Here is a 13,941-nt window from a genome sequence, read left to right as displayed (position 1 = left end):
GTGGTTTGTATCCTATTGGAATCTAAGCATTTCTTGCCTGAGATATGTCTCCTGTTTTTTTGTTTCTGGCTTCTCCATTACCACCCCCACCATGTTTCTCAGTAGAACTTGGTGTCATGATCTACATTCATTAAGAGATCATTTATTTGACCAGCTGGCAACAAAATATGCCTACACTTATTTATAGTAACTGAAAAGAGACATACCCAATGAGGGAAAGGGGAATGGCTGTCAGGCGGAAAATTTAACCCCTTAGAGTGAGCCTGAAGAAACACTTGGACGAAGAAGCAGAAAGAGAAACAAGGAGAGAATCAACAGATAAAAATGGCATTCAGACATATTTTCTTAGCCCTTTAGCCTACTCACTTCCTTCTCGACTGAGACCTCCAAGGGCCGAACCATGCCATGTCCATCTTGGCGTCTGTAGCACCTACCACTGCGCCTGGCAAATAATGCTCAAAAATTGTTAGATGGTGGCTGGGCACTGTAACTCACCCCTATAACCCCGATACTTTGGGAAGCCAAGGCAGGTGGATCGTTTGAGCCCAGGAGTTCAAGACCAGCCTGGCCAACATGGGAAAACCCTGTCTCTATAAAAAAATACCAAAATTAGCCGGGCTTGGTGGCACATGCCTGTAATCCCAGCTAGGCTATGGTGGGAGGATGCCCTGAGCTAGAGAGATTGAGGCTGCCATGAGCCATGGTTGCACTACTGCCCTCCAGCCTGGGCGACAGAGTGAGAGTCCCTGTCTCAAAAAAAAAAAAAAAAAGGTTAGAAGGAGGAGGATGTTCCTTCTTCAGCAGGAGGTTGTGCTCTTCCTGTTTTTCCTCAATGCTTTTCTATGGGATTTTTGGTCTACAGCAATCCACTAGCCCAAAGGATATCCAGTTGGATATACCTTTCTTTCAAATTAGTTTTTGTTTGCTAATATTCTTGCAAAATAATAATCACTTCCATTATTAAGCTTTTCATTTATCCGGTACTTACTGAATTCCTGATATATGTAAGACACTGCTCTATGTGCTAGCAATCCAGTAGTAAAGAAAACATCATTCCTTATCACATGCCAAACACTGTATAAAATGCCTTATGCTTTATTTACATTATCTCCTTTAATGCTTACAACCCTTGTGAAGTGGGTGTTTTTCTCAATTTGAAAATGAAATTTTGGAGATTAACAACTTAATTGAATTTCCCAGGATCTCACTTTTTAGAAAGTCGAAAACTGGGGGCAAACACAAATTTAATTAGAGTTATTTCTCTGAATTACCGGTCTCTCCAACTTCTAGACCATGAATAAAGAAATGAGAATCATGTAAATCAGAACCTGAGCTATATGAGTAAGCCCAATAGATGTTAATAGTGTATCATGAAAAAAGTTTAAGACCCCAGCTCTGTGGACCTGGGTGCATAATCAGCAAGTCATTTCCCTCAAAAGTAAACCTGCCACGAATTTCTTCCCAGGCATGATTTCATTGAATCCTGTAAACAGCTCTTTACGGGGCATCCTAAATTGTCCATTGTCACATTCATTTTCATTTGTCCACCATCTATGCAGTAAAAGACCACGTATAAGTCGACATCAGGGTACTGTGGACCGTTCTGCTTTATAAAAATGAAACAAAACAGGTCAGGTTTTATCCAGATTAATTAAATAATATATTCAGTTCTTCAAAAAATATGTACTGGTATGTACCAGCTATGCACCATACTTTTCAGTACGTTGTAGAAAGTAAGACAGCCAAGAACCCTGCTGTCCTGGGTGTTATATGTGAAAGTCAGGGAAACAAACAAAAAAGAATTTAAAAGATGATATCGGACAATAAGTACTACCAAAAGTATGTGAAGGGTCTGGGAGTGGGGTGAGTATAGGATATGAAGGGTGTGCAGTCTCAGAATGAATGATGGGGGAAGGCCCCAGTACAGAAATGCTGTTTGAATTGACTTCTGCATGGTAAGAAGTCAGCCATATAAAGATTTAAGAGAAAGAAGTGCTAGTCAAAGGGAAAAAAACAAACAGAGGCCCCAAAGCAGGAACAAACTTCATTTGTTTGAGTAACACACATACATACACACACACACACAGACAGACATTTGTGTCTGCATCAGACCTTGGAGGGGAGAGGAATGAGAAAATATTAGAGAGAAAGGTAGGGCCCGGAAGACATAAACCTTATGTGTGACGTTCTAATGTATTAGCCACACAAAGACATATTTAAGTGTGGACAGATTGGGAGGTTGAGGTGGGCACATCACTTGAGGTCAAGAGTTTGAGAGCAGACTGGCCAACAGTCGAAACTAAAAATACAAAAACTAGCCAGGCGTGGTGTCACATGCCTGTAATCCCAGCTACTTAGGTGGCTGAGACAGGAGAATCACTCGTCATACCACTGCACTTCAGCCTGGGCAACAGAGCGAGACTCTGTCTCAAAAAACAAATGTGGATGGGGATGTTCTTAATAATTACCCCCATAATAATAGGTATGAACCAGGAATGTCCCAGGCACACCAGGACTTGAAGTTATTCCACTTATATGCCGAAGTAAGGAGTTTGGATTTTATTCCACTACAGTTGTGATCCCTTAGAGAGTTTTAAGCAAGAGATTTGCATTTCATAAATGTTCACTTTGCTGTGTGAAGATTAACTTCTGGAATGAGAGTTTTGTTTTCGAGGCTAGTGAAGTAATCCTGGCAAGCACTGATGGTGGCTTGAATGGCAGTAATAGAGCCGAAAAGAAAGTCACTGGTTTGGGATGTATTTTGTAGATAGTGTAGATAGGACTTACCCATAGGTTGCTCATAGGGGTGAGGGTAAAAGAATGATAGTCACTACTGAGTTTTCGGCTTCAGCCTTTGGGTGAATCGTGATGCCATTTGTTGATTGTGGAAACGCTAACAGGAGAATCAGTTTTGGAAGATGATGGGGCATGGGTGGGATCAGTAGTCTGGTTTTGACTATGTTAAGTTTGAGATTCTTGTTGTAAATACAAGTGGAGATAGCAAATAAGCAGCTGGGATACAATCATTTTGCTTACTGCATTCAGAATAGCTTTCTTGCAATGTTATCTGTATTATCCTCAACAAAACAATTTAAAATGACACTCCAGTATTCTACTAAAGTGATTTTGTATTCAATATCTTTCATTATTTTTTGTTTTCACCCTTCAGTGTTTGAAATTGCTAACATTCCGATTGCCTTTCTAGGAAAGCGTAGACCTGGGTGAAATCATGTTTTCCCTTTGTTACTTGCCGACGGCAGGGCGTATGACATTGACAGTCATTAAGTGCAGAAATCTGAAGGCGATGGATATTACTGGCTCATCAGGTATGTACACAATGGCCATAGGACCAAGAGCACAATCCCCAATGAAATATTTCATGTATCTAAAATGATACATGACTGTTGAATTATTTGTCTATAATGGGGTACTACAAAAGAAAAAGCAAGATTACAAATTTAAATGTTCCAATTCATCTCTTTTATTTACATTATCAATATGAAATTTTTAAAAGATGTTATCAAATAGATGTGAATTTGGGTTCTGGTTTCTATTTCTTCCTCTACCAATTTAGTACTGTCTCAAAAATACGTAATTTACCATCTACTCCCCTACTTTCAGCTAGTCAGTTGTTTATAAAGGAAGATTCTTAGGCTTTAAGTGGTGAGTGAGGCCATGTGAAGATATATTTTAGTCTGAACTTATTCCCCTCACCTGATCTGCAGAGAAATAACCATGTTCCACGACCATCATTTGCATTTGCATTTTTGCCACCTAACTAAAAATGTGTGCATCTCTAGTGTCTGAAATAAATAATAAAATAAATCAATGCTTCTTGAAGATTCTGAAAGAAATTCTTGAAGGAAATGCCTCTTGTGCTAACTCTAATAAAAAGATAAAGACACATCGTGTTTCTTCATCCCTTTATTTAATTCACTGCAGTTCTGGGTAATTATTTAGAATTTAATACATAAGCACTGGCACAACTCTGTGGAAGAAAAATGATAAGCGAAGAGTAGGGAGACTGGTAGGCATTTGTTGTATTAAACAGAAATAAGAAATAGGGGTGGAAATAAAGGATGACATTTGGGGAAGATCTATAATTTGTGGTTTTGCAGAACAACAACAAAATCTAAATTTGCATCACAAAAAACATCAGGGAACTATAAGTTCTAGTGTGGAAATAGCTCCAGGATGTACAAGTGGATTTTTAAAAAGAGGTAAAATATTAACATGAATATTATGCACCCTTCTGTGTAGGAATGGGGAAATTTGGAATATATATATTCATATTGCTAATATCTGTATTAAAAATACTGAAGTGATATACAAAAACTAAGGGATGAAGAGGGATGAAGACAAATGGGAGCGAGACTACTTATTGTATATCATGGATTTTTGAACTATGTCATGATGTTCATTTTTTAAAATTTGCAATACATAGTGTGTATGTGAAAGTAGAACAACAAGTAAATTCTACATTAATTTTGGTGAAAAAGTCTTCGGTCAGTAAATGTTGAAGAATTTAAGATAAACAGTGTACTCTGCAAATTGTTTATTCTACTCTTTTTTACCGTGTATGAAAAGAGATCAAATTTTGAGACAAGAAAACAGCATCAAAGTTATAATTAAGTGCAAGATTACATTTTACTTATATGAAACTTTTCATCAGAGAAGCGCTTGCTTTGAGAGCACCTCCTCATTAATCCTCACAACAGGCTTGTGAATCAACTAAAGAGCCAGTAAATTATCCTTGTCACAAGCAGAGAAATGCAGTCGGAGACGTGATGGGAGTTACAAAGGGTAATCCATGCCTCTCATTCCCATTGTTCATTAGAAGGCCTAGGCCTGTGGGCTCAAACACAAAGCTGTATCACAGAAATGAGCTTCTCCTTAGGATGTACTTCCTGTTATTTAAAAATTTAAAAGTAAATAGGAAACAGAGACTAACATTACCCTGTTATCTTGTTTTCCTCTATATACCCCATTTCCAGCCACGAATACCTTGTTTCTTGATGGGAATGCTTTGGAAATATACAGATACATATTTCAAGAGTTTAAGAAGCATTCACATGCTCAAATAGATTAATATTGTCATCATTTTGGTTTATTCTATGGAAATAAAATGTATTACTGTGGAAATAGGGAAAAAGAAATATTGGTGCTACAGGTAGAGGATGGTCAGAATGAAAAAAAAATAAGATAGCAGACATTGATTGTTTAACTATCTAGTGTGCTCAACCCAATGTCAATATCACCTCCCAAAACCATACCTGCTTTGAATAGAAGATGCAAAAGTAAGGCTTGTTGGAAATTTTGTATAACCATCATACAGTCTTCTATAATACTTTAGCAGTTTTACAATTTAAGATGGTAAGGGTAATAGGAGAGATATCAAGTCAGCTGTAGCAGAACTTGTTAACAATTATCTGCTCCCTTTGGCCTATAAAAATGTAGCCTAACTAAATTTTTCTCCTGTAATTGGCATGATGTAGACAATGTCGTATCAGGAGACTTCTTCCTGTGTGGCCATCTTTAAACCAAATATCCCCTTTTTTATCATTTCCTGCTGTGCATGCAATAAATCACTTTAAGTGTCATTTTTTTCAATCGAAGTTCCTTATTAAGCAAATGATATTTTTAATTTTAGGTCCTTTTCCAGTACTTGAAGGAAATTCCAAGTATATTTTTTGCTCTCTAATTGCTGCTTATTGTGATCTCTGTCTAGGTACAGTGTTGCTAAGTCTTTCCCAAGTTTTGATCTTCTTACTCTAGACCATTTTGAAAGAAACTAACCTTACTAGAATTATTATTTTTTTGGAGACAAATTTAAAATTGGTAATACTAAAGGTCTTAACATAGGCCTTAGTACTGTATGTCTTATTTAGTAAAAATAAACTGCAGTTTTATTTATACTTTGGACTACTACTTTTATTCTAATAAAGTTATCTTCTTATTCCTAGATCCTTATGTCAAAGTGTCCCTGATGTGTGAAGGTCGAAGATTAAAAAAGAGGAAAACAACTACAAAGAAAAACACTCTAAACCCTGTGTACAATGAGGCCATTATTTTTGACATCCCTCCAGAGAACGTGGACCAGGTCAGCCTCTCCATTGCAGTCATGGATTATGATAGGTATGTGTATCTCTCTACTCACTGAACGGCAGCCACGTGTAGTCATGCACAAGCCAAACTCAGCTTTTCAGGTCATTTACTGCTACAACAGTTTTAATTTAAATTGGAGGAGGGAATATTGATTCCTTCAAAATTCGTTGTTTTCTGTGTTAGAGTTCTGGATTTTCATTTCCAAAAGAAGTCATCTTTAAATTAAAATTCACCTGGGACTGGTGAAAGAATGGGTCCAGAAGTGATGTAGAACATATTCAGGAAAGCACTATTGTGGAGTCTTTTTACAGTAACAACAGAGATTATAATCAACAGAATTTGTTTTACCAACTAGTCTGGAATATGAATATCATGGTGCTTACCCGAGCTCTCTCATTAACTAGCTGCATGAGAGGACATGTTACATAATCACTTTGAGAATCACTTCTCCCCTTTGTAAAACTTAAGCATCCTATAGAACTGTAAACAATGAGGAATAAGAGTGGAAAGTGAATAGTAGCCATAAGGATACAGCTTTGATGCCTTCACATTAATCTTAAAGCATTGCTTTATGGATAGTGCTTCCAGATCACACAGTTTGAGTCACTCCTGCTTTCACGAAAACATTGCAGCCTCCCCTATGCAGCTCTGAAGATCCTTCCCACTGCAGCTCTTACCTTTGCCCTCCCACTCTCCCCGTTGCCTGGACTGTCCTCCAGCTTCGTGTATCTTGCCCCATCAACACCCCACATCCTTGCTTATGTCAGCACCTCTGTAAGTCTTGCTTTGTTGCCCAATCCTCTTCTTCCTCTGAACTCTTGTCCTATCAACAGTTTGTGTCTCTTATTTGGGCCTTACTGTATACTTCCTCTTATTATTTTGCCTTTTAGATTTATACAATTTTTGGAAATGAATGCTTATGTTTTTAACCTACAAAATTATCAGCGCATAAAGAGTAGCTTAGTACATTTATTTTGTTCTAAAACACACAAACAAACACGAAGTGTCCATTTTATAGTATCATCACCAGGACCCTATAACTGAGAGAAATTAATGTGCTCAGCTCTGGCTTAGAGCTAGGGGGAAAAAACACTGAAAAATAACATTTGCAAGCACCATCTATTAGAACATTTATAATTTAAAATTTAAATTATAATTTTAAAAAAATGTATAATTTTTAAAAAGTTCACTTGTGACTACTATTTAGAAAGAGAGAGAACTCTTGAAGTAGTTGGAATTTCAAACCCAAAAAAGCTGCAGATGTTTTTGTCAGGAGCCCCATTCTGCTTTGCCAGTTACCCCCATTGATTTCTCACAGCAGTAAGTGCAGGTGGATGCAACTGAGCATTTGTCACTTGGGCAGTTTTATGGAAATGGATGCTAACATGATATGCACAGGAAGACAAAATTTTTGTACCTAAAAACATGCTTGTTGGGGAAATTTCATATTAAAGAAAATAATACTACATATATATATCTACATCAGTGATGGGGGAAAAGGTAATGAAATTGTTCTAAAATCATCTCAAAAATATCTTTGGAGATGTCTGTCAAAATTGAAAGCTCCTTCCAATGACATTCCATTCTTGAGAAGCAGCTTAACCACATGTGCTCTTCAGTCAACAACTCATTTGATTCAGCTCCTCTCTCTGCCTCTTACTAAGTGTGTAAAGTCAGGCCAGCTCCTAACCTTCTGGGCATTTAGTTTATTTGTAAAACGAGAGAATGATAATAATGATATTCATGGTCATGGTGGGAGAATTAAGTGGGTCAGTACATTTAAACTACTTAGAACACTGACACATAATAAGCTCTCAAAAATATTAACTGTTATTATTATCATCTTGATTCATTGCTGTGAAAGCAGGACCTGAGTAGAAAACACAAATGTTGTCCAGTATGTTTTCTGTTATGCAAAAATAAATCACATGTCATGCAACTGAACATAATCCTGCCCTATTTAATTGTAATACAAGTGGTAACACACTGACATATCATTTAGAGCCAATTAAAGAAAATTGGTACTGTATTTCTTGGTGAGAAATCTAAACATCGTTATAGAACATTAAGCCTCATGGAAAGAACAAGATTTGCTTCACATCACTTATATTAAATAAGACTGTTTGCAAGAAAGACACTCATATAGCTGAAGACCTACTGGTATTTCTCATTCATGCCATTTTTATTATGATGAAATGTGCTTAAACTACAAAGCACTGAAATGGTTTGTGTGTGCCTCTTATACACATTCATTTTTTGAATGTTGATACTGTTTAGTAAATGTTGATTTACTTAAGAGATTTCTTTCGGTCTGAAGTAGTATAATCTGCAAAATTACAGAATCTAATGTTTTAATCATATGTTTAAAATTCTACTAAGATTTGTGAAGCTCCCTTTATCTTTGAATGTTGGAAATGAAAGTATAATATTCCACAAATCATAGGGTAGGACACAATGAGGTCATAGGAGTGTGCAGAACAGGACTGGATGCTGAGGGTCTTGGGCGAGACCACTGGAATGAAATGCTGGCCTATCATCGAAAACCAATAACACACTGGCACCCCTTGCTGGAGGTAAGTTTGTGAGTTCCTTACATCTGCTCTTTTTGTTGTCTCTTTTACTTAAATAGTATTTATCTGCTAACCTTTATCTGATATTTTATGTATTCATCCTGGTTAAAAAAAATAGAAAAGATTGTTCTTGCTTTTGTCCCACATTCTGTAACATTTAATATGCAAAGTTCTGTGTGCCTTCTTGGATTTTAAAAAACACTACATTTTCTGGGCTTCGTATTCTTTTGGACAGTAAGCCATTTGCAAGTTTTTTGTTTTTTGTTTTTTGTTTTTTGTTTTTTGTTTTTGCATAGTCTGAAAACTTACATCTGTGAAGGCTGGAGCAATCTAGTAAGTTTATTACTAACTGGAAACTGCATTTTTGTCCTTCTCTTCTGTAAGAAACAGTCACCTTACCCAGAGTTTTCCACAATCCCTAAATAAAAGTGCTGTCACCTAATATAACTTTTCTGCGTAACGGGAAAGATATGTCTCCCTCAACTCTGATCAGGAACTAAAACTGCCCACAGGTTTTAAAAATATTGAGGTGTCAGTTTAGTCGAGTTCAAGGCTTGGCTCTGCTGTGTGACTACTTATTGTAAAACCTCAGGCAAGTTGCTTTACCCTCTGTGTTTCTGCTCTGACTCTGAAATAGTGGTAAACTCAGAGTAAAACTAAAGAAATGCTGAATATTAAGTGCTTAGTGCTTCCTGTTCCAGCACTAGGGACTGGATTGAATGGGAGAGACTGTGCAGTATAATTGACTAAGTATCAGTGGGACCAGGTTCTAATCTCAGTTTGGTCACAAAAAAACGCGACCTCGGCTGTGTTACTAAGGCCATTGTAAGGGAAATAGGATGAACACCGAATGAGCATTGCATGTTCACACAGGTGAACTGTCGTCGTCAGTATCTGTTTATATGTGAATGTGTCAAGTCTTTATCTGACTTCATAATTCAGTATAAATCATAAAAGATAGACACACACACACACACAAATGCATCTACACACACACACACACACACACAGAGAGAGAGAGATACCCAGTCACTTGGTGTTTTCCCCTAGAACTTCATAAGTATAGACGTGTCTTCTCTGAGTAGCTCACATCTTAGAAAGTTATTATTGGTTTCAAACGGTGAATGTTGCCTAAAGTACACTTTACTGCTTATTGTATGATTAGTATTCTTTTCCTAATTCTCATCTTTTCGTGTGAAAAGTGAACATTAATTCTAAAAATCTAAAAAGGAGAGTAAAGCCATGTTGGGCAGGAACTCACTCTGAGTGGAGAGGTGGATTCTAATTTTGTTTCTCTGGCTGTCTACTTCTGAGCAGGCTGTCTACTCTGCCTCCAACTACACCTCTCCATGTTTCACAAAAATAGAACTGCATGCCTCTACAGGCTGCGCAGGGATGATGCAGGGAGAAATGAGATAATGTGAGCAAGAACTCTTAAGGAATGAGAGAAAGGTGCTTTATGACCAAGGCATAGTAATTATTTATTAGTGCTTAATAAGCAGCTTTACATTTCTCTGATGAAGGGGGATTCTGTAATAGGCACATATTTGTGTTTGGGAACGTGTGGACACTTTTTTTGTCATAATAGAATATACAGGAAGATAAGCTACAATATAGTCATCAGAAAAAGATCCCAGATAGTTATTGAGAACAAGATTGTGTAAATATACATTCTCCAGCAAAATAGCTCCTTTTAACCCCTGTTTCTATATTCATTGGTCAAACAGAATATATGGACTAGGGACCTAAGAACTAGCTGGATTGTGCATTATAAGAAAAATAAGTATGTAATTATATATGTTGTTGTCACAGAAGGCATAAATATGAGAAGGGAAGAGTTATTCGAGAGTTGTGTCCATTGGTACAACAAAGACTAAAGTATCATGTAGAAAATTGGGTTCCTCCACCGTCGCAGTGGCTCATGCCTATAATCCCAGCACTTTGGGAGGCCAAGGCGCGTGTATCGCTTGAGGTCAGGAGTTCAAGACCAGCCTGGCCAACATGGTGAAACCCCGTCTCTACTAAAAATACAAAAATTAACCAGGCTTGGTGGCAGGTGCCTGTAATCCAAGCTACTTGGGATGCTGACACAGGAGAATCACTTAACCCAAGGAGGCAGAGGTTGCAGTGAGCCAAGATACACCACTGCACTCCAGCCTGGGCGACAAGAGTGAGACTCCATCTCAAAAAAAAAGAAAAGAAAAAGAAAATCGGGTTCCTCTTATCTAGATAATCATTCATTTTGTTGTAATTAAACTTTTTAAATACACACAGGCATTTAAGGATTGTGCGAAAGTATCTCTGTCACTTGGGGCTCCCATCTGCCAAATGCAGTTCTCATCTCATTAACTGCCTCCATGATCACCTCCTGCCTTAGAGCAAGTGGAATGCAGTATCTTGTGTTTACTTCAGTTCTCTTGTGTTTAGTCTCTTACTGCTCTTTCCTAGAAATTGCCACTCACTAAAGTAAACCAGCCTGGCCAACATGGTGAAACCCTGTCTCTACTAAAAATACGAAAATTAGCCGGGCTTTACTTTACTAAAGTAAACCATTTATTTTTTGTAGAAAAAAGCTAAAACCCGTTGTAAAATTTGAAATTATTCTGCAGTTTTAAATAGTTGTCTACACAGGGCTGCTCCATGTACGTCTGTGTACCATGCTCTGCCTACATTCTATGAGACATCCATGTCCCTTCATGGTAGCAGAGAAGGTAAGTTCTGAAGGGCAAAGGGAGTTATGTATTTCTTTTCTTCAGAGATTCACATATTATGGTTGAATATTCACTACTAAAAGGGAGCAATGATTAACCACTGTATTCTGTTTCTGTACTAGATCATATGTTATGAAATTATTGTCTTTCAGTTACCTGGCCGGGCTACCAGTTTTGATAGTCAAGGATCCTGCCCTTCTCCTAAACCACCTTCCACACCATAATGCCTCCAAAATAAGACCATGATATTAAGAACCTAGGATCATGTGCTCATTGAATCAGAAAAAAAAGTGGAAGGTTTGATTTCCTCATTTAAAATATATCCATAGTAATCAACGAACTTGATGTGCACTTTTTTATTTACTTTTATTGTTGATTTTTTAACTTTGAACATCAATACATTTTACTTGAATACATATAGTCCTTAGTTGCATAAGGCATTTTATCCTTCGCGTCAAATGCCTGTTAGCACAGAGTGTTTTACTGTGTTGTAATTGTTTACATAAGCAAAGAAATGGTTTTTTAAACAGTTCATATTTATCTAAAATTAAATATAGTTTATGCTGCTATTGTATAAAGTAGCAGATGTCACATATGTATGGGTTTGATTTTGTTACACTGTGTTCATTTCTAATTGTGCATGTGGTTCTATATAAACTTAAAAGCAGATTTTGAACTTAACTTACACAACAAATCCTTGCACAATCAAATTAATGTTACTTATCTGATAATACTTTCTTACATTCCCAGAAAATTACTTTCTTGGTGAGGTTTGGCTCTGCTAAACTCAAAACTTTGTCTCTCAAGCTTGTTCTTTAAAACACACAGACAAAGCTGTAAATTTAAAGAATCATTTTGAATATAAATTTAAGAAGTAATGCTTATTGGCTGAAAAATGGAGGCTGAGCCATTGTGGCTACCATTTTATACTGTTTTACTGTAACATTAGCTTAAATATCTGTTGCACTGTTTAACTGATTTTTTTTAATTCTAATAATCTTCACCTCAAATGTAGCATTAGTATTTCTAAGTGAACAGAATCAGAAGTTCATTTTTTAAGTGTTTGTAAGGTTCTCAAGTACTGTGACATGTATTTTTTGTGACTTGAAGCTATCATATAGATCCTGTATTTCTGATAGACTGTACTGACAGACACCAAAGGAACAACAACACTGTCTGTGTTCATCATCGTTTAGATTGTACACAGTAATGGTGACTCTTAAACCCAGTCAGAAGCTAATCGTTGGAATTGGGTACTTTCATAAAGAAAAGATGATTTATTTTCAGCAAAATATAGAAATATACCATAAATATTAATAATACACCTTCAACGCTTAATAATAATAAACACATTAATTCTAAAGGCCCAGGCCTCCAGTCCTTGCATGAAAGGCATTTGCCTTCATAAGGATCAAGGTTCAGGCCACTACATGTAAAACCTATGCAAATGTTTTTACAAAACAGAACTTTCTTTTAAATCAGGTCAACATATTTTGTCCCATTTTCAGGCCCTGTTGGAAAGTATCTATACTAAATTACCCCAACCTTACTTTTGAGATGTGTGGTATGGATAGTATATATTTCAAGCTTATTTCAAAATTGATGGTTTTTTAAAAAAAGGCAAGAAAATAAAAACATATTTACCTGGATGAGAAAATTTTATCAGCGGTTATGAAATTTTTATTTTTGTAAAATCCCATTGTTTCTAAGTATTAAAAAAAGTTTTAAAAGCATTAACATTTTGTTGACATCTCTTGTAGTGATGGCATTACTATTAATTAAGAGGTAAATATTTTTCACATTAACATTTTAAAGGCAAACATAGTTCTGCCTCAGATTTTTCAAGAATGCTTATACCACCCTAAGGGAAAACAGGTACTCCTAGCTAACATTTTCTCATTTAAAATAATAGAAGAAAGCTGTTTGGAAACACTTGGCTACCTTGTCAAGCCTAAAAGGATTATTTGCTATAGGTAAAATGAAAGATGACACTTGCATTTTGAAATTATTTGTTTTATTGGGAAATAAAACTTTTCAAATGGGAAGACAAAGTTATACTATTAATAGAATGACATTTTTGGAGACAATTGTTTTATTACTAGATATAACTGAAGCTTAAAGTAAATTAACAATTACATTTCCTAAGTGAGTATAATTCTTTTCACCCAAAAACATATTTGAAGGACTTTTTGTTGATTCTTAGAAACTCGCTTTTCTTTACTTCCTAAGGAGAAAAAGCCAATGCTTGTGATGAAAAAATGTGAACCCATTGGCCAATCAGAAGACTCTAATATGGGAATTGTAGATTAAAATAAGTTTTTAAACTAATTTTTTAAATGTTTCCTTGAAGTTAGAATAAACTCATCATGCAAGGATATGTGTTAATCCTGAGAAAGAGATTAAGAAGAGGAAATTCACCACAACTGATCTTTCATGTAATTCAGGAGGTCGGTTTATGCTCAGATTAATAAGGCATGATTGTTAAAAATGACAGTTCATATTATTAAAATGTAATCCTAACACTTTTAACACAACACACCCTCACTCTCTACAGC

General features: G+C 36.3%; 1 protein-coding gene across 1 annotated transcript in view; it reads left to right on the top strand.

Moving 5' to 3' along the window:
- SYT10 (synaptotagmin X) overlaps positions 1-13,464 on the top strand; it is a 70,667-nt gene extending 57,203 nt beyond the window's left edge. Inside the window, exons 4-7 of the mRNA XM_011977769.1 lie at positions 3,206-3,326; positions 5,964-6,135; positions 8,549-8,678; positions 11,539-13,464. Coding sequence (XP_011833159.1) covers positions 3,206-3,326; positions 5,964-6,135; positions 8,549-8,678; positions 11,539-11,610 — 495 coding nt within the window. The 3' untranslated portion in view covers positions 11,611-13,464. The remainder of the gene's footprint in view (positions 1-3,205; positions 3,327-5,963; positions 6,136-8,548; positions 8,679-11,538) is intronic.
- The last annotated feature ends 477 nt before the right edge of the window (positions 13,465-13,941 follow it).

Source organism: Mandrillus leucophaeus, unplaced genomic scaffold, assembly GCF_000951045.1.
Source record: "Mandrillus leucophaeus isolate KB7577 unplaced genomic scaffold, Mleu.le_1.0 Scaffold1838, whole genome shotgun sequence".
NCBI classification, from domain to species: domain Eukaryota; kingdom Metazoa; phylum Chordata; class Mammalia; order Primates; family Cercopithecidae; genus Mandrillus; species Mandrillus leucophaeus.
Note: the sequence above shows the minus strand (reverse complement) of the source record. Positions and strands in the feature narration are given on the sequence as shown.